The sequence below is a fragment of the Python bivittatus genome, unplaced genomic scaffold (genome assembly GCF_059951505.1).
Source record: "Python bivittatus isolate LINGU-HERP-01145 unplaced genomic scaffold, Pbiv_v1 ctg000570_np1212, whole genome shotgun sequence".
In the NCBI taxonomy this organism is placed as follows: Eukaryota; Metazoa; Chordata; class Lepidosauria; order Squamata; family Pythonidae; genus Python; species Python bivittatus.
This window is the reverse complement of record NW_028277097.1, coordinates 22,816,304-22,834,680: the sequence shown is the minus strand read 5'-3', so window position 1 is coordinate 22,834,680 and position 18,377 is coordinate 22,816,304. Positions and strand designations below refer to the sequence as shown.

The 18,377-nt window shown below is 43.2% G+C and overlaps 1 protein-coding gene across 2 annotated transcripts in view; it reads left to right on the top strand.

Moving 5' to 3' along the window:
• NOL6 (nucleolar protein 6) overlaps positions 1–17,490 on the top strand; it is a 51,505-nt gene extending 34,015 nt beyond the window's left edge. For both annotated transcript variants that reach the window (XM_025167348.2, XM_025167349.2), the window contains exons 22-26: positions 1,301–1,425; positions 3,190–3,279; positions 9,694–9,894; positions 14,694–14,795; positions 17,126–17,490. In XM_025167348.2, coding sequence (XP_025023116.1) covers positions 1,301–1,425; positions 3,190–3,279; positions 9,694–9,894; positions 14,694–14,795; positions 17,126–17,275 — 668 coding nt within the window. In that variant the 3' untranslated portion in view covers positions 17,276–17,490. The remainder of the gene's footprint in view (positions 1–1,300; positions 1,426–3,189; positions 3,280–9,693; positions 9,895–14,693; positions 14,796–17,125) is intronic.
• The last annotated feature ends 887 nt before the right edge of the window (positions 17,491–18,377 follow it).

Sequence of the window (18,377 nt, the reverse complement as noted above, 5' to 3'; positions counted from 1 at the left end):
TTATGTATTGGACTGTTTTACTATGTTCCCTGCCCAGAGTCACCATGTGAGATGGGCGGCTATACAAATGAGATAGATAGATAGATAGATAGATAGATAGATAGATAGATAGATAGATAGATAGATAGATAGATAGATAGATATCTGTAAGAAAAACACTCCACTTTGTCCCCTTTACAAAACATCTCTCTGATGGTGATTTTGCCCTTCTGGTACCATTTCTCAGGGCTCAGTCAGTCAACGGGCTTGATAGTAAGGCATTGTTAAGAATTCAGTGATGTTCAGAGAAGTGTGATCTTCGGTCTTGGAACCTAAGGTGCTCGAATTAAGCGAAAAAACCCCCTGCCTTCCTAGACTGATAGATCTGTGTCTCTGTGGGTGATGCATCAAAGCCAGGCTTAGGCTAAGTCAGCTTGGTTCTAACAAAAAACAGGCCTTTTGATTAGGTCAACCTATTAAATCCTTCCTTCCTTGAAATGCAAAATTTCTTCCAGAAAAACCTGTTTTCCCTACATCCCATGTGTGTTGAGGTTTTTTTCCCCTCCCAACGTGTTTGCTTTCTCATTCTGTTTTTTTAATTAGTAAAGTATACTGTAATAAACAGAGAAAAGACACCAATGATAGTATAGTGAAAATACAAGTAGTCCTCCTTTAGCGAATGCCTCATTTAGCAACCGTTCACAGTGATAGTGGTGATGAAAAAGCAACTTCGTGACCAATCCTCACATTTATGACCCCCACAGGTCTGTAAAGCAAAGGAGAGCTAAAGTAAGATCGTAAGCCCAGTTGTGGTTTCATTTAGCGATTGTATCGCTTAATGACTAAGTTGATGATCCCAGTGGTGGTCTCTAAACGAGGACTACCTTGTAATGGCAATTACAAAAATTGAGAGCCAGTTTGGTGTAGTGGTTAAGGCACCAGGCTAGATTGTAAAATCTAGTCCTGCCTTGGGCACAAAGCTAGTTGGGTGACCTTGGGCCAGTCCCTTTCTCTCAGCCCCGGGAAGAAGGGACTGGCGAGCCACTTCTGAGAAATGCTGCTAAGAAAACTGCAGGGTGAGGTTCCCAAGACTTGAAGGCACACATTTTAAAAATTACAAAAATCAAAATAAATTAAACGGGAGGTGGGGGTGGGAGGAAGGATCCATACAATATCCATACAAAATTAATTCAGTCTTTAAACTTATTATTGCATCTACGTCTGTATAGAAAGATGTTGCTCCATCCATTTTTAGAATGGAAAGACATTTCAGAAATGGATGACTGCCTTCTGACACCACAATTTTTGATTTCACATGCAGAGGCAGATTATGTAGCTATCAGGAACCATTTTATGGCTGCTCGGCCTCACCTTCCGGCCCTGTTCATTGCTACCCCGAAAGACCAGCAGCTGTCAATGTGGACCAGAGAGAAGCCATCACCTCAGGTATGTTGAGCTGTGGCCACCTTACCTGGGCAATATTTTCCCTTCTCTTTTTCTCATTGCTGAATCAGATCAGCTATTGGATGCTCCATTGGCAGTGATGAATGACAGGCTGCGTTTGAGGGCCTGCCTTCCAATTTCCAGTTTAGCCAAGGTCAGTTGGGCAAGTGGTCTCTTGTACTCACTTGGTTACCAGAGAACTGAAGTGAAGTCTCATTGCACACTCAGCTTTCAATCCAGAGTTGAGCTGAGGGATAAGATAAATACAGGTGGTCCTCGGGTTATGACAGTAATTGGGACCAGAATTTCCATTGCTAAGCGATGCAGTCATAAAGTGAGGATGCAGCTGTAAAGTGCAACGTCTTGTGACCACACTGCTTAGCAACAGCAATCTTGGCATTCCCCACTGCCACCATTAACTGAATCCCACCAGTCGTTAGCTGTGGACCCACCCCAATCCGAGTCATTCCAGGCTTAGTCCCTCCCAGCCCTGAGCCTCGGTAAGGTAAGGGCCTGCCTCCGCTTCAACTCCCCCCACTCGCCTATCTCCCCCCAATCTCTGCCCTTTTGACCTCCCTGTACTCCGTCATCTCCGCTGGCACTGTTGCTCCCAGCTGACCTTCACTGTCTTCTTCCTCCCGCTGCTGACAAGGCACACCCAGCCTGGCCCTTCAGGAGGCAGTCGCTGGCTGCGCCAGGCCTTCTTCCCAAGGCTGCACGCATGGGAGGCCTTGCGCTCGGGAAGAAGGTGGGGGAGGAAATAGGTGGGGGGGGGAGTTGAAGTGCACTCTGCAGTTGTAAATGCGGGCGGGTTGCCAAGTGCCCAAATTTTGATCACATGACCTCAGGGGCACTGCAATGGCCATAACTTCAAGAATCGGTCATGAGGACCATTTGTTCAGTACCATCGTAACTTCAAATAGTCACTGAATGAACAATCATTAAGCGACGACTTCCTGTAGCTCTGTAGGAGTTAGATTAGTGTTTCTCAGTCTCAGCAACTTTAAGATGCATGGACTTCAACTCCCAGAATTCCCCAGCTAGCATGGGTTTTTGGATTTTAATGCTGGAGAGCTTGCAGCTTCTCTCCCTTGCACTGAATTATTGGGCACGGCCTAGATCTGACCTCTTGGGTAAAAGTGGTCCAGGGAGGCCTAGTATAGCTGAAGCAGAATTGGGGAGCCTTAACTAAACAAAGCCCATCTAGCCAGTGTTTGATCCCACACTGGCCAGTTGGAGGCCTCTGGGTAGCTTAACAAGCAAGATATGGGTGCATTAGCTCCCTAAAACTCATGATGCAAAGGGTAGTATTTATGATCACTTGGCAGTAAGAAGAATCTTCTCCTTTGTGATGTTGCTGTAATCTGTTTCTAAAGTTGCCCAGGCTGGTGCCCATCTTGTAGTGCCCATTGCTACATCTTGTGGGAGTGGTTCCACAGACTCTTCTGAATCTCCCATCATTCAGCTTCATAATCTCCCTGGTTTTATTATGATGGAAAAACTTTACCCTCTCTCTTTTTCTCTATCTTGGATGTTTGCCTCTTTTTTTCCAAATAAAACCCCCAAACATTGCTGTATTTTCTTGGGATAGGGTAGTGATGCCTTCAACTCTGGTGGCCCTTTTCTGTGGGGACATCCTTTGAGAGCATCTTCAGTCCGACAACTCCATACAAAATATTTCTGCGGAGGAACATTGATGAGGCCTTGGAAGTTCTCACCCTGCCTGGTTGACCTTTCCTTAAAAGCTGTTCCTCTTCTCTTCTTCAGATCCTTCAGCGCCTCCTTGTACTGGCCCAGGAGTCCCTTCAGGTTTTGGAGATGCAGCTTATGGATCCTCTGGGGACCCAGGATGTGAAGGTCAGTTCTTCAAGGGAGGGCCAGAAGCCCTTTTGGCAAGAGATGGACCACCGCAGCACAGTTGAGTCCTAGCTTCAAATTCCTTCTTATCACCCTTCTTGGCACGCAGTCCATGTGCTTTCTACACCTTTGGAAAATAAGAATCCTAGTGGCCACCTTGTAAGGGTGACTGGATTGACAATGAACTTACTGGCTGGGTTTCAGATTTTAATTGGGCTTCTTGGATGCACAAATCAGCTCAGAGCTTTCATTGGTGAAATTAGGGGTGAAACTTTATAAGAATCCATTTTTGGAGGAGAAAGTTGTACACATGTTTCTTGGGAACGTAGGCTATGTTTGGTCTGAGTGGACCTGTTGCTGGGGGGGAGTGGATATTCCCCAACCAGAAAGGGACACGACAAAGAAGCAAGCAGAGCAATGACAAACCAGGTTTGATTTTATTTAATTTAAAGTTAATTAATATCAGATTGTAGTGATTACGGTGTATATTTATTTCCATTGACATATTAAAAAATAATGACACTCTTTGTGGCTTCGTTTTTTGGAACTTCAGACTGTTCATTCTTGTTATACAAACAGGCAAATAATATTAAACAATCTCTGCTTGCAATCTTAGGTAGAGTGGCAGTTTTTCATGGCTTAATTATATCTCAGAAGTGGCTGTGTTTCTCTCTTCCTATTGTAACATATGTTTATTTCAGTGGTTGGCATAAAAATTATTCGGGTTAAGAACAGCTCAAAGAGAGATTTGTAACTGGAAATGCGGAGAAGGAAAGAGGAGAGTTTAGCCCATCTTGGTCTTGTCTTGGAACTTCTCAGCTCAAAATATCTAGAAGGGTGAGAAAGACATAATTCGTAAGATACAGTTTGCAGTTTATAGACAATACTTGATAAAATCCCCAGCCATTAGAGGCAATGGGTAAGATTTCCAGAGATGAGATGCCTTCATATTATGGATCTGGAGATGATTATTAAGCATACCGTGAAATGCAAGAAGATCCACTAGACCAAGTAAAATGGACCAAGGAAAGGGTGATTCTTCCCTTGAACTTGATGATCCACAATCAGAAATGGATGTGCTTTGGACTAGAAAAAGTGATAACTGTTGGAGAGGTTGAAGGAAGTAGAAGAAGGGGTAGACAATGAATAAGATCGACAGACAAGTTCCAAGAGATTATTGAATGTTCTTGAAGAGCTAGAAGTTACTGCTGGAGACAGGTTAAGATTGTGAATTTTATCCATTCTATAGGAGCTTAGATGGACCTAACTTGTGTTATTATATTGCATCATAGATATAAATGTTCATGGATTTTTGCACTGAAGAGAGGTTGCATTCTGTGACCTAAATCGCCCCATCTTACTCAGTGATTTGATGATTCTTAGGAAGGTAGAATGTAAATTCCTATACTGTACAACTAACTACTGATAATTGATGAAGATTTGAAGTGAAGCTTCAGGGCTTACATGATTTTTGTTGTGGTACTTCCCGAAAAGATGGAGGACATCCATTCCTTTAAAGAGTCTGCGTTCCTGGGAATGAGCTTTATAGAAAGAGAGATTGAACTGTTGAATTTGCTCAGAGCACAATACTCTTTTAGATTGTCAGGATCAGCAAAAAACGTGTGTGATTGTGTGATTTTACAGCCAGGCTTAGTTTTATTTAAAGTCAGATTGAGAATGACAGTTGCTTCCTGTATCTGCCACACGCCATTGTCTGGAGGCACTCTTGCGCATGGTTCTTCTTTCAGATCTCTTTGAGGCCAAAGCGGGGGCCGAGAGAGCCGCACAGCAGATTGCTTCAGGCAGGGTGGGTGATGTATGAACTCAATGAACACTCGTGTGTGACTCAGCTGTCAGCTTGTGTGTAGATGTGATTTGTGGTCATATTATGTGCTGTTGCTGAGTTGGTCTCATATTTGATCTTCGCTCCTCGGGAGATTTGCTTAATGGCAACGGGGAGGAGTGGGGTTCTTTTCCTGCCTGATGTTGATTAAGCAAAATTCATACTAAAAAGCTTGGGGAAAAAGGATTGCCAGTCCCCGTCAGCCGAGGGAACTTGCTATCCCCAACCCAAAGCCCCTGCTTTTGCAATGGGCTCAAGTTTTGCCCATGGCAGAGGGTTTGTCTCCCCTTCTACCACACCCCGCAGCAAGGGGTTCATCTTAGGAGAAAAGGATGCACCTGGCCTTTTTATGGTGGTGGTGGTGGGGCTAAAGCAAAAACTAAGCATGATTAAAGTTGCATTGAATTACAATTATGTATAGTTCATTCATCTCTCCAATTATTTATTTAATCACTTTCTCCTTCTGGCACATTACAAATTACAATTGGATGACAACTTTTACAGGTCATGGGACCCTGTTCAAGTTTTCATGGGCCGCATTTGATTCTTGCTTGTGCCTTGGGTTAGTGCAACATTCAGACTCTAAACTGTGGTTAATCTTAAATGAAGGCAGCCAGTCATGAATCTCCAGATGTATTAAAAATGCCTGCTGTTCCCATTCCCACCCTTCACTGGATCCTTTCTATACCAGCTGCCTTGCAAGGCAGGATCAACAGCAGGCAGATCTCTGTAGCTGAACTGTGAAAGTAAACTCTGAAGATGCCGGTCACAGGTGAAACGTTAGGAAACAAGACTTCAAGACCACGGCCACACAGCCCGGAAGACCCACACCAGCCATTGTGAAAGTAACATTAGACCAGGATTTATTTATTTATTTATTTATTTTACCAAAAAGCCCCCCCCCCATCAAAAGAAAAAGACTTATATCATGATAATAAGCAAGTAATAAGCTGGCTTGGGGTAGTAATTAACAGCTCTGGGCTAAAACTGGAGACCATGAGTTCTAGCTCTGCCTTGGACATGTAGCTATCGGGGTGGCCTTGAGCCAGTCCCCCCGCTCAGCCCTGAGAAGAAGAAGGCCAGGGCAAAGCACTTCTAGAAATAAAGTGCAGGGACCTGTCCAGGCAGTCACCCACAGTCAAGACTTGACTTGAAGACATCCAAATATATATTGTTTGGTCTGGTGGCTAAGGCATTGGACTAGAAATGAGGAAAGCTGAGTTCTAGTCCTGCCATAAGGTTCAGAAGCCAGCTGTGTGACTTGGGCCCGTCCCTTCCTCTCAGCTGAAGGCAAGCACAAAGCACGTCCAAAAACGTTGCTTAGAAAATTGCAGGGGTCAAGTCAGACTCAAAGGCCCCTCCCAAAAAATTGGCATGCCTTCATAAAAATGCACAAAATTGGAAGATGCATGGAATTATGAATTCATATTCTTTGTTGATTAGGATTGATTGATTTTGTGCCATCCAGTCATTTTCGACTCCTAACCACATAGATAGATTTTCTCCATGATAACCTTTCTCTAATCTGGTCTTTCAGGTCTCTGTATTCTTTGTACCCCCATCAAATGCCACCCTCAGGCAGGTAATTCTACTTATAGTCTTGGTCAGTCTTAAGATCTGACTGACCCTGCTCCAAATACCATTAGCTGGTACATTGCATAAGTTGTCTGTGGTGACCTTGAGCTTTGCAGCCCTGTGCTGCAGGACTTTTAAGTGTGGCATGTCCCAGAGACAGCCCACTGTTTGTCAGTGGCTGTCAGCAAATGCTGTCAGCACCAGGTTAATGTTTGCTTATTTAAGGCCTAGCAGTTCAGATGAGGTGTTGCTTCCCACTTTTGATAATGCCCTGCAAGCTTTTAATAATCTTATTGTTACTGAAGGCGGGTACATGATGTTGTTTTCATTGCATTGTGGTTTTATAGTATGTTCCTCTGGAATCCATCAGCGGGAAGAGTGGTTTTGGTTCAATAAAAGGATAGGATAGTGGCTAAGATGTTGGACTAGGATTAGCAAGACCTAGGCACGGTGATCCTCAGCCTTGGAAATGTGGGTGATTTGGGGCCAGTTATCTCCTCTGAGCCCAACCTGCCCCAAAGGCTTATTGCTGTGGAGAAAAATTGGAGGAGGAATTGCCCCCTGAGTTCCTGGAGGAAAGGCGGGATGGAAAATGTAACAAAAATGCCAAGGTTGTTTTATAACAATTGCTCCCAGTATCATGGAAGCCACCTAGCCCATTTTCTGAGCTTGAAAATAATCATTTAGCAGTTCAGGTTGGAAATGAGACCATTTGGGGCAATGGTTTTAGGGTATGGAAATACTTTGATATCGGTAGGCTTTGACATACTATGTTCGATAGTTCAAAGACTCAGAAAATTGCTGTAAGCAAGTGGCAGGAACTGGCTTAAACTGTCTTTGGACTTCAAAGCTGTCCTGGGAATTCCAGGGCCGTAAGCTAGATTGGGAAGTTGAAAAACATCCAGAAGAAGGTCATGGCAACCCAGTTTGATGTTGCTGCCAAGAGAAAATGTGGTTTCTTCCATGTAGTCATCAGCAGACAGGCTTAACTTGAGGGTGTCTCTTCATTTTTTAGGGAAATGACCAGTTTCTGTTGGTGGGAGTCAACAGAAGATAGACCTTCAGAAGATAGAGTAGTAAATGGAAACTGCCAAGTGCTTTCATGCGGAATCACACTACTTCTGTCTCCTTCCAGCATTGTCTGCTGCTGCTCCCGTCATTGTACCTCTCCCCTTTCCAGGTGTGTTCACAGTCTGTGGTAAAAAAAACTCAAGATGGTAGCCATGATGGTACGATTGACGCTCCACCTGTTTTTATGTGCAATGGATATCTTGACTTTTTTGCCATACCCTGTGGACACCCCTGTCCCTTCCTGTCCTTTGGGTCTGGATTCCACCTATGAATGAGGGGACAGAAGTTCATCTGGGCCATGAACTCTTAAGTTCATCATCCCAGCCTCTGCAAAGGCTGTCAGTGTGCTGCTCCAAGTAGCTACATTAAAATGGGACGCTGGAATAGCTCATGATATTTATTTATCTACTTCAATCTAGAGGACCCTAAGCAGTGTACATATGAGCAACAGTAACAATATACCAATGTAATTATACCATAAACATCGTATGGTAAATTATAATACCAATTTATAGTATTTATAATACTAAAGTATATGTAGTAACAACTGTTTAGCAATATTAATATAACAATCATCGAAGTCCTTCTGAAACACCCTTGTTGGGGCAGGATGTTCCAAACAAAGGGATGTCCACTGTCTTGTTTTGTTCCAATGCACCCCATGTTAGGTGGAGACCTTCAGCAGGACATCTTGGCTCATTTGGACTAGATAGGGAGAATCTGTCTTTATCTGAAATTCTCAAATGTCTTAACTGTGTCTAAATTATGAGGAAACCAGGGCATATAAGTGTGAGGCCCAGCCCAAGAACCTTGGTGAAACAGTCCAGTTGAGTTCAGTTCCTTTACAACAAATAGACAGAATCTTGCCAGACTAAATCTATACTACTGTAACTAGTGGATCTACCCTGGGAGATTCTAGGGAGTGGCTATCCTGAACCACTTTAGCTTCTCACGCTCCCCCTGCGGACAGTGTTGTCTTTTGTCTCCTTTCCCCTTCTGGAATGTACCCCCTCCTTCCTGATAGTTTTGCTCTCTGCTGCTATCCACCACATCACCCTCCTCTTCAAAGATACATTCCATTACATCAAGCCAATCCATAACAGTAACAGTGCAGTCTAAATCAAAGTATCCCTAATCAACACAAATATTGCCTGAAGCATCATATTCCTTTCAAGGCCTCCTGAGAAGTTTTCAGACTTCTGTCTCAAAAGCCACAGGCTGAGCTTCACATCACAGGGACAAATAATCTAGCTACATACCTTGGCCTGGTTAGGGCAGAGACATTGTTGTCAAAGGTACCTAAGTGAAGTCTAGGATGGATGACTGTCAAGCATCTACAGCTGATGTTTGATCGTTTGTATCTTAAGAAGGACAAAGGTGTTTCTAGCTAATGTATTTGGTGAAGTTGCAGGGGTATTGGGAGGTGTCCAAAAAGTTAAGATGGCATCAGCAGGGGTATCCATGGGAGGGTCCAAAAAGGGGATGGCCCCAGCCACCTTCCCTTTTTGGACCCTCCCATGGATATCCCTGCAGGGATGTGTTCATTGTTCAGCAGGTAGGCATGGGGAAGAGGGAAAATTAACTCATGATTGCTGGTACTCCGTGACAGAATAAATAGTTCAGGCTAGTTGTCATTTTTCCAAAATGATGGAACGTCCATTGGAAGTCACATCCCCTGCCTCTAAGAATTAATGCATTAAAAACTGGTCAGTGTGAAGTGAAGGCACCTGAACTACTTCCTGAATGGCAACTTGACTATGGAATCACCTTCCAAGGGGAGATCAGTGATTTTAGCAACATATACACTAGGCAACAATTTAAGGTATCCACGTCATTGCTGAATTGAGACCTCCTTCCAGCCTGCATCAGGTCTCTGCTTCACTTCTCATCTGCTGACCGTAGCTCTGTGGCTTTCTCTCTTGCAGATGGTCTTCCGCCCTCCTTTGGATTTCTATGATGTCCTCATCCACCTGAACCCCAAGCAGATTCCAAGGCACCTGGAGGCAGTGGACCGGCCAGTCACATCCTTCAGCCGGGGGATGTTGAAGAGCAAAAACACCACAAAAATCCTCTCTTTCCCAGTGGTGGATTACGACCCGGTGCAGTGCTACCTCCAGGAGCTCCGAGTAAGTGTCTGGCTGGTGAATACCTGGCAGCTCGCTTAGAAAAGTGCAGCTACAATCACAACATTGTAGAGTTGAATGGGGCCACCAAGGCCATCATTCCCACCCTCCCTCAGTGCAGGAATCTGAATTAAAACAACCCTGACATTTGATGCTCCATCCTCTAGGACCGAACTTGTAGCCAACCTAAAGACATTTAACTAAAAGGAATCTTTGCCTATCACATGGCTTAGCATGCTGTGTGGAACCTTCCAATTGTAGTTTATTCAGGAATCTGATTAAACGAGTCATGGCTGAGCAGGATGAACAAATAGGACTTGATTTCCTGCTTACCTCCCTCTGTTACCTTCAGCACAGGGAACATTTTTGCCATTTATACATTAGGATGAATGTATGATGCTTGTTCTTCTACAAAGCAACAGAGAGTCTGTTTTCTCCTCAGCCTTTTGCAGTCTTGTATAATGATAGACATTGTCCTAAAGCTAATTAAAGCTACTCAGGAGATGTCCTGCTGGTTTATTGCTCTGAATCCAGTCATACATATACTTAATCACCCTGTTAAAGCCATAGTGTGATTCAGAAGCTATTGACACAACCTAATTAAGAAGCTTTTAGAAATGGGGTAAGAGCTCCATGGGAAACTGTCTTCTCCTGAGAAGGAAACAGATCAGGCTAGAACCTGTTTTCTCCCTCATGCAGCGATCTCCCTCTTTTGTAAGAGAGATGGTAACAACCCGCAAACCCTTCGCATGTCACTGAATTCTCTGTGGCTTGGACTTGATAAATCCCTTGTTCTTCTCTGGTATTTGTGATGGCAACAGCTCTGAAGCAATTCTGTGGTCTGGGTTGAGCAACCAACTGCTTACCAAGGAGCTCAGCAGCTTTGACGCCAATGGGGTTTTCTCCCTTGGTTTGAGTCTCTAAACTCATACTTGAGTTTTCAATATGAATTGTTTTTGATGGGTCAGTAGATTGAGACACACTCACTTTCCTGATTATGTGTCAGAATATGGCGTTTACCTGTTAGTTGATGGAATGCAGGCAGTGATATACTGGTTTACAAGGTAATCTCTAGATTAGAGTACCTGGCTTAGCATGAATTTGCTTGGGATAAAACTGATATATGATTGCATTTGTGGTCAAAATGTGTCAAACCAGATTGTAACTATCCTTACCGTTAGCAGGAAATCCTGCATGTGGCTGGGTACAACTACAGCCACAACAACCTAGTCTATACCTTACCTATCTTACTAAAAATCATTATATGAAAGCCTCATTTCATGATAGGCAGAGGAAGTCAATAGCTATGAGTTCATGTGGTAATTCTTCATGGCATCTGGAAGACTGCAACTTGGAATTTAAGAGGTGTGAAGGATGAAGAACATGAAGTGATGCACGAAGGAAAGGAAAATATATAAGGGGAAAGGGAGCAAATCTGAATGAAAGTGCTCTGATCTTATCACAAGATATGGTGCTACGTATCAGATGTCTGGCTTCAAAAAAGAGTCGCACCAATTCATGGAAGTCATGTGGATCAGTGGTATCAGCCTTAATGATGGTGGGACAGCCTTTGAAGGCCATTGCTGGGAGACCAGTGGGCTTCCTTGTGTAATTGGTGGGCCACTGTGAGGACAGACTGCTGGACCAGAAGGGCCAGGGGTCTGACCCAGCAGGGCACCGCTTATATTCTTATGATCCTGTGGAGCTGATGAATACATGAAGAAGGGCGACATGTAGGTTGATGACATGTTGGTGAAAAGGCTGAAACATATGCCAGAAGCTACAGCTGATGTCATATAGTTTGCTGTGGTGAGTGTGAAGGGAGAAGCGCATAGACTGGTGAGGGCTGCATATTATGTTCCAATGAATGGAGGAACCAGAGAAAAAGTGCGCAGTATTCTAAGTGAATGTGATCCAGGGGAAACATTTATTCTGTTAGATGACATGAATGGACGAGTGGGAACAGCTCAGAAAAAGCAATTGGGTCGTTTGGAGACCCAAGAATTGAATGAGAATACCTTTTGGAGATCGTCTGCTTAAAGAAAGATTGCTTTGTTTCGAATATGTTGCTTAAGTATATAGCTATAGATACTTACATATGGAAAAGGAATGAATACACAATCTGATTTCATTGATTATGAAGAAAGATTGAGAGAGTTAGCGAAAGATGAAATGGTGAAGTTCTGAATTTTAGACCTTTATTTGAAAGGGCCAGGAGTGGATTTTGGGGGAAAAAATGGACACGGAAGAAAAGGAAATCAGTGAAAGGAACAAATATGAAAAGAGAATGACTGTGAAAAGAAAAAGTACATGACCTGTATGAAAATGGATGCTTGATGGAACGATGAAGTGAAAGAGGTTGAGGAAAAAAATCTGCCCAGGAGAGCAATTGATGCAAAAAATAAAGATGAGAGAAAGCTACTTTAAAGAGTGGTGGCCAGGAAAGTTTGTGATGGAGGAGGAGCATTTATTGCTATTCTTAATAAATTGGGGAGCTTCTTTCCTGATCTATTACAACTCACAAAAACTGAGATCTAGAGTAGTGGTAATTTTTGTTAGCTTTTTGTGCAAAAACATCCTGTTGGACAGTTAATCCCAAAGCGGGGTTAATTCAGCAGCCAAGCTAAGCATGGTTTGTAAATGGCATTGATCATTGCCCTCCAGTGGTGTTGGCTAGGCATGAATGCTCATCACTGGGATTTCAGGATCTGACATCATTTTAAGACAATTAACAAAAGATACCACCCAATTTGAATAGATGTGCCTAGGCAGGCCTCCTTTGCCAGAGGAGTGCCCCATGACTTGTCAAGCATAAGCCCAATCTGGCTGGTCTCTCTGACCCAGTGTTTCTCAACCTTGACAACTTTAAGACGCATGGACTTCAACTCCCAGAATTCCCCAGCCAGCATGGCTGGCTGGGGAATTCTGGGAGTTGAAGTCCACGCGTCTTAAAGTTGCCAAGGTTGAGAAATACTGCTCTGACCCATCCCCATCTTCCCCACAGCAGGAAAAGCCAAAAGACCCTAAAAGCAAGAAGCCTACAAGAAGGGGTGTCTGCAGGGTATGGTCAAGCAAGTCAAGATGGCGGCCATGGCTGTTTCTTTATGTGTGCCACACTGTTGCTCTTGGAAATAACCAAGAGCAAACACAATTTAGCTAAACAAAGAGAGGGGTTGGGGAAGAACCCTAGAAGGGATTAATAAGAAGCACACTTCAGCTTTTTGCTGAAAGGACTCTCAACCCCAGTTCCTTATATGGCTATTCTCCTGAGTGCAACGAAGTTAAGTCTCCCTCTAGCTGAACTTAGTTCCTCATGAGTAAAGGGATCAGGTTCCCAGTTGAGCCAACAGCCTTGGAGATCCTGGTGGTCTCCCATCCATGCTGTAACCACATCCAGCCTTGCTTAGATTTTCCTTCTTACGGGGCAAGATGGAAGTGGGTGGAGTTAGTGTTCCTAAGCATATTTTTTAGTATTTAAATGGAATTAATTGTTCTGGCTTATTTCTGCAGAAATTTAAAGGAAGTCTGCTTGTGTTTCTGCATTATAATCCTGCTCCTGCATGTTCAGCTTTCCACGTTTGGCATTGTGGAGTTAATAAAATCTTACCAAGCCGTAACAATTCGGAGACTAGCATTCTGTGTGCAGATCTGTAGTTGTCTAAGCAGAAAGATCAGGAGCAGGTCTGGAGCCCATGGCCATATTCTTGGCGTGTGATAAAATGTCCTTCCAGTTGTTTAAAAAAATGAGAAAAAGAAGTTCATATTCTTGCTAAACGTGGGCTAACAGTCTCATATGAACCATTCATCTTTCCAGCAAGTTTCTATTTGATGGCTGTGAGTTCTCTGTAGCTCTGTGGGTATGTAATAGTACCTATAGAGCCTCCATCCACTGATTAATTGATTGTACTTTTGCTTGGCCCAAACAAGATCTCTTTGGAGTTTTTACAAAATTACCTGTAGTAGTAAAACAATAAAATGTGTTAATAATAGGTATTCTCCATATTTACTTACCTGAGACTATGTTCAAACCCACAGTTTCTCATTCTTGGCTTTCTCTTTCCTTATAGGACTCAGATCCTTTTCTGTGGCTAAGAAGCATTCGTTTTGTCCTACTAAATTTCTGTCACCCTTAAAAGAAAATCTCCTTTGGGTCAAGCCCACTTCCTGGTGCCCTCACGTTTATGTGGTTTTCTTGGTAACCTTACAGAAGCATTGGCCATTGGCTTCTTCTGGGATAGTTCATCCACTTCCCAGTCTAGCCTACAACTATGGGTCTTCTGGTGATCTCCCATTGAAGAAATAACCACATCTGGCCCTTCGTGGCTTTTAACCCTTCTCTTGCCTCAATACCCTGATACTAAGCAAGGCTGTTGGGGTGCTTGGTCTCCATTTGCAGCCCTGGCTCACAGTGTTTGCTGGCAGAGAACCTTTCACAACCATTCTCTTGGAGCTCCTTTTATAGGAAGTCTCAAAGGAAATCCCAGGGCTGTAAGCTGCAGTGGAAGGTCCTAGAAGAAAGTAGTAGCAAACCACCTCCAGCCAGCCAAGAAAACTATGTGGATGTGTGTGTGGAGTTAAAGGAGGCACGTTCAATTCAAGAGAGACTTCATTTGTCCCATGGCAAGCTGTAACAACAATACTAGGCAGGGGGATCCAGTGTGTGTGTGTGTGTGTGTGTGTGTGTGTGAGAGAGAGAGAGAGAGAGAGAGAAGATGGCAACTGCAACTGTGCAATCAAACCCTGTCCCCAATAGTTAACCTTGTCTATGGGCATCTCCTTTAATGAAACCTTTCTCATTACAGGAAGCCTTCAGTGACTTTGCTCTGTTCTTCTACGACAAATATGGAGGAGATGTTGTTGGGGTTCTCTGGAAACCCTCGGCCTTTGAGCCACAGCCCTTCAAGGTGAGCGCTCAACCCTGGGATTTGACTCATTGGCCTCCTTAGTTTCTGCTGTTGGTAAATAACCTTTTAACTAGTGTGATCTCTTGAGGAAGTTTGGCATTCTCATGAGAGTTCAACCATCTTGTAAAAAAAGAAAAAGTGGCACGTGTACCTAAATTTAAAAAATTACCACGTATGCTCGCAGACAAGCCGAGAATTTTAAGTGCCAAAATATACCCCCAAAATTGGGTTTGGCTTATCCACGGATGGGCTTATCCATGAGTATATATGATAATACACTTTATAAAGTACCCATATGGGATAAACCCATCCATGGATAAGCAGACCCTTGAATTTTTAACCAAAATACCATGAAAAATGCGGGTTGGTTTATCCGCAGGTTGTGCATTTTTCATGGTATTTTGGTTAAAAATTGGAGGGTTGTCTTATCTGGAGACGGGCTTATCCACGAGTACATACGTTATGAGGCCAACTGCTTGCTAACTGATGCAGATGACAAGAACTCCTGCCTTGAGTCCTGAAGGGCTGATCCTAAAAGCCGTGGGAGGAAGTCATGTTTGACATCACTGGAGGGATCAGATTTGTGGGGAAGATAAGGGAATTCAGGGAGCTGTGAAAGCAACAGGCATGAAGGAGTTAGAATAATTCACACAGTTTGAGCCAAGAACTTCCTGAACTGAGACCTATCCTGGTGTGGAGTATGTATCTTAGGGAGGAGAACGCAAGTCTACCTGTGGTCTCCCCAGTTGGTAGTGGCAAGCATGGAGCCTTGGAATGGCCCAGGAGGGTACCTGGTCAACTCAGCAGGGTCTTTTGGGGATAGAGGTCACAACTTCTCCAGCTCCAGCCAGTTACCTCCAGAAGCCTGAGCTAGAAGCACTGATTTTCAGGAGAAGACTAATAATGCCAGAACAGTTGAAGCAGAAGATGTTTCTTGCAGAGGGATGGAAGGTAAAGGATTTCCTGTAGAGATACTGAGATACAGGTTGCAAAATGTGCAGCAATTAGAACAGTTTTTTCCAAATGGTGTTCCCTAGAATCCCAGGGTTCCGTGAGAACTTGATGGAGTTCTGAAAAGTTCACTCAAACTCAGCCAATGTTGCCTCTTGCTCAGGGTTTCCATGGCCTAAACAGAAACCCTAGACCAAGGATTAAGGTGGAAAGGAACTGATAGATACTGTACAAGTCTCAGGAAACTGAATTGCTGGGCAGTTTCAAAATCTCATGAAGTTGGAAGTGTGTGCAGGAGAGGAAGATCAGAGTGAGAAGACCAGAGCTATACACAATCCTCTCATCTTTCTTCTCCTCTTCATCTATTAATTCCACCTGCTATTTATTCCACCTCCATCAGCTGAGGTGCTATTGTCAGGAAAGCTATTAATTCCCCACAGTAGCTTCTGCTTTGAAAGGTGAGTGAGCCTCAGTTTAGATGTTGCCACAAAGATGAACATGACCTGGTGTGACATTCAAACTGAGAAATGGTGCTTTGCCATCAGCCAAGGAACTAGCTTCAGAATTTAGTTTATCTAAAAATCTCTCTCTGTGGCTTCTCAATTCTAACACAGCAACCCAACCAGCTGATTCCTACAGCAGTTATCTCATTCAAGCAACTGAATATTTCAAAACATATCAGTAAAACATGACATTATCAAAACTTTTGAGAAGTCTGGTCAAATTAAACTCTTAGCTGGATCAGAAAGGTAAGAAACCGCTTCTCTGGATGAGATTATTCCAAGACTGAGCAATATCACTAAAAAAATTCACTTCAAATCCTGTTTTGAGGTAGATTTGCAACTTGGTTTTGCTATGATGACCCCAGTTAGATGAACATGGGGCTGGTGCTTTATCTGAAAATCCTTGCCTTTAGAAGTGGGAATGCTGAACAGCTAGAAAATTAATGTGAGTGGGTAAACAAAAGATCAGTCACTTGATCCAGACATTTTCCAGCAATGTATTGGATTTCATTTCCAATCATCCTTAGCCAACACAGCTGGCTATATAATACAGCATTTGCATGCTTTAAACTAGAGGTTTTCAAACTTTTTCAAGCAATAGGACCTATTAGCTAAAAAATATTCTTGGCTGTGTTTGAGTGAAGTTTCTTTTTCCCCTTTAGTCTGTCATAGACTCTTATCAAGTTCTCATGGATCCTTAAAGATCTGTGGAACATAGTTTGGAAACCTTGCTTTAAACCATACTTTGACCCTTCATTCAGACTCTCCGGTTCATTTTGGAGTTCTAAATTCGGTGAGTTCAGTGCAGAACTGGTTGTGATGTGTATGTTGATCCATACTTGGAAGCCATTTACGTACATCTCTTACCTCCACCAGGTGTCAAACATGAAAGGAAGGATGGTGTCCAAGCTAAGCTCTGAGCCAATGGTGGTTCCAAATGTGGAGGCTATTTTGGAAGACTTCAAGATCTTGGGTGAAGGCCTGGTCAAAATGGTTGAAGCTCGGACAGAAAAATGGTCCATTTAGAATAATCTGGGACCCTGTTTGTGTTTGGAAATGTTGAGGGTGTGTTCTTCTCACCCACAACTTTTTTCTTTAGAATTCTCTTAGATTTTTGTTACACTGAAATTGGAAACTCTTTCCATCCTGTTTCCTTCCAAAGACACATTTAGTTCAGATAAGCCTGACATCCCCAATAAAGGACTTTGTATGCTAGAAACCCTATTAAGTCTTTTTGCCTTTGTGGCCCAAGAAACAATTGGAAAATTGCTCTTCATTCATTGAGTAGAAGTCTAATTAAAGCTTCACTTCCCTTCCTCTGCCTTCGTTAAAGGAAAATGAAGGTTACAATAGAAGAGATAAATAGGTATTGGATTTAAGAAGCAAGGCTTGATTTAATCTGATGAGGGCTGAGACCTTGATGTCTGCCAGAACTTATCCTGTTTTGATGACCACTCCAAGAAGCTACAATTTATGAACCCACTTCTCGTTCTCATGTTGAATAGTGGTCAAGGTTTAGTATCCGGTATTTGTTCACTCACTCTGCTTTATTTCCTTCTCAAAAGAAGGACAGCATAGATAATGATGGGAGAAGATATGGACCAAGCCAAAGAACAAGTCGTCTTCCTCTCTGCAAGAAAACCAAGGCATTGCTGCAGGAGTAGGGGACATGTAGTCCTCAAGGAGACTGCTGAGTTACAACTTCTAATGTCCCCCATGTTGTCTGAGGCCAGTAGGAGTTCTTGTTTAGCAGCATCTGGAGCACCCTATATTTAACTTGACAATATTCCAGCAATCTTCATGCACATAGCTGCATCCTAACCTTTTCATTAAAGAAGGGTTCCATCCAGCTCTTTAATGTTGATATGCTCAAGTAAGGCTAGAACTCTCACATCTGTGTTATTGGTGAGAGAATCAGCAGTAGTTGCTCTCCCTAAGTTCCTCATTTGAGCAGCGCAAGATGGAGAAAAAACTCAATAGATCCTTTAGAGTCAGAGCGCCAGAGGCAAATGTACCACCATGCCCTTTCTACACTCACTTCATTCCCCCATATATCCATAGGCAAAAACAGAAAACCCCCAAAGAGGTAGACCCATTTTAACGTGGTTATTTACCCTACAGGTAGTCC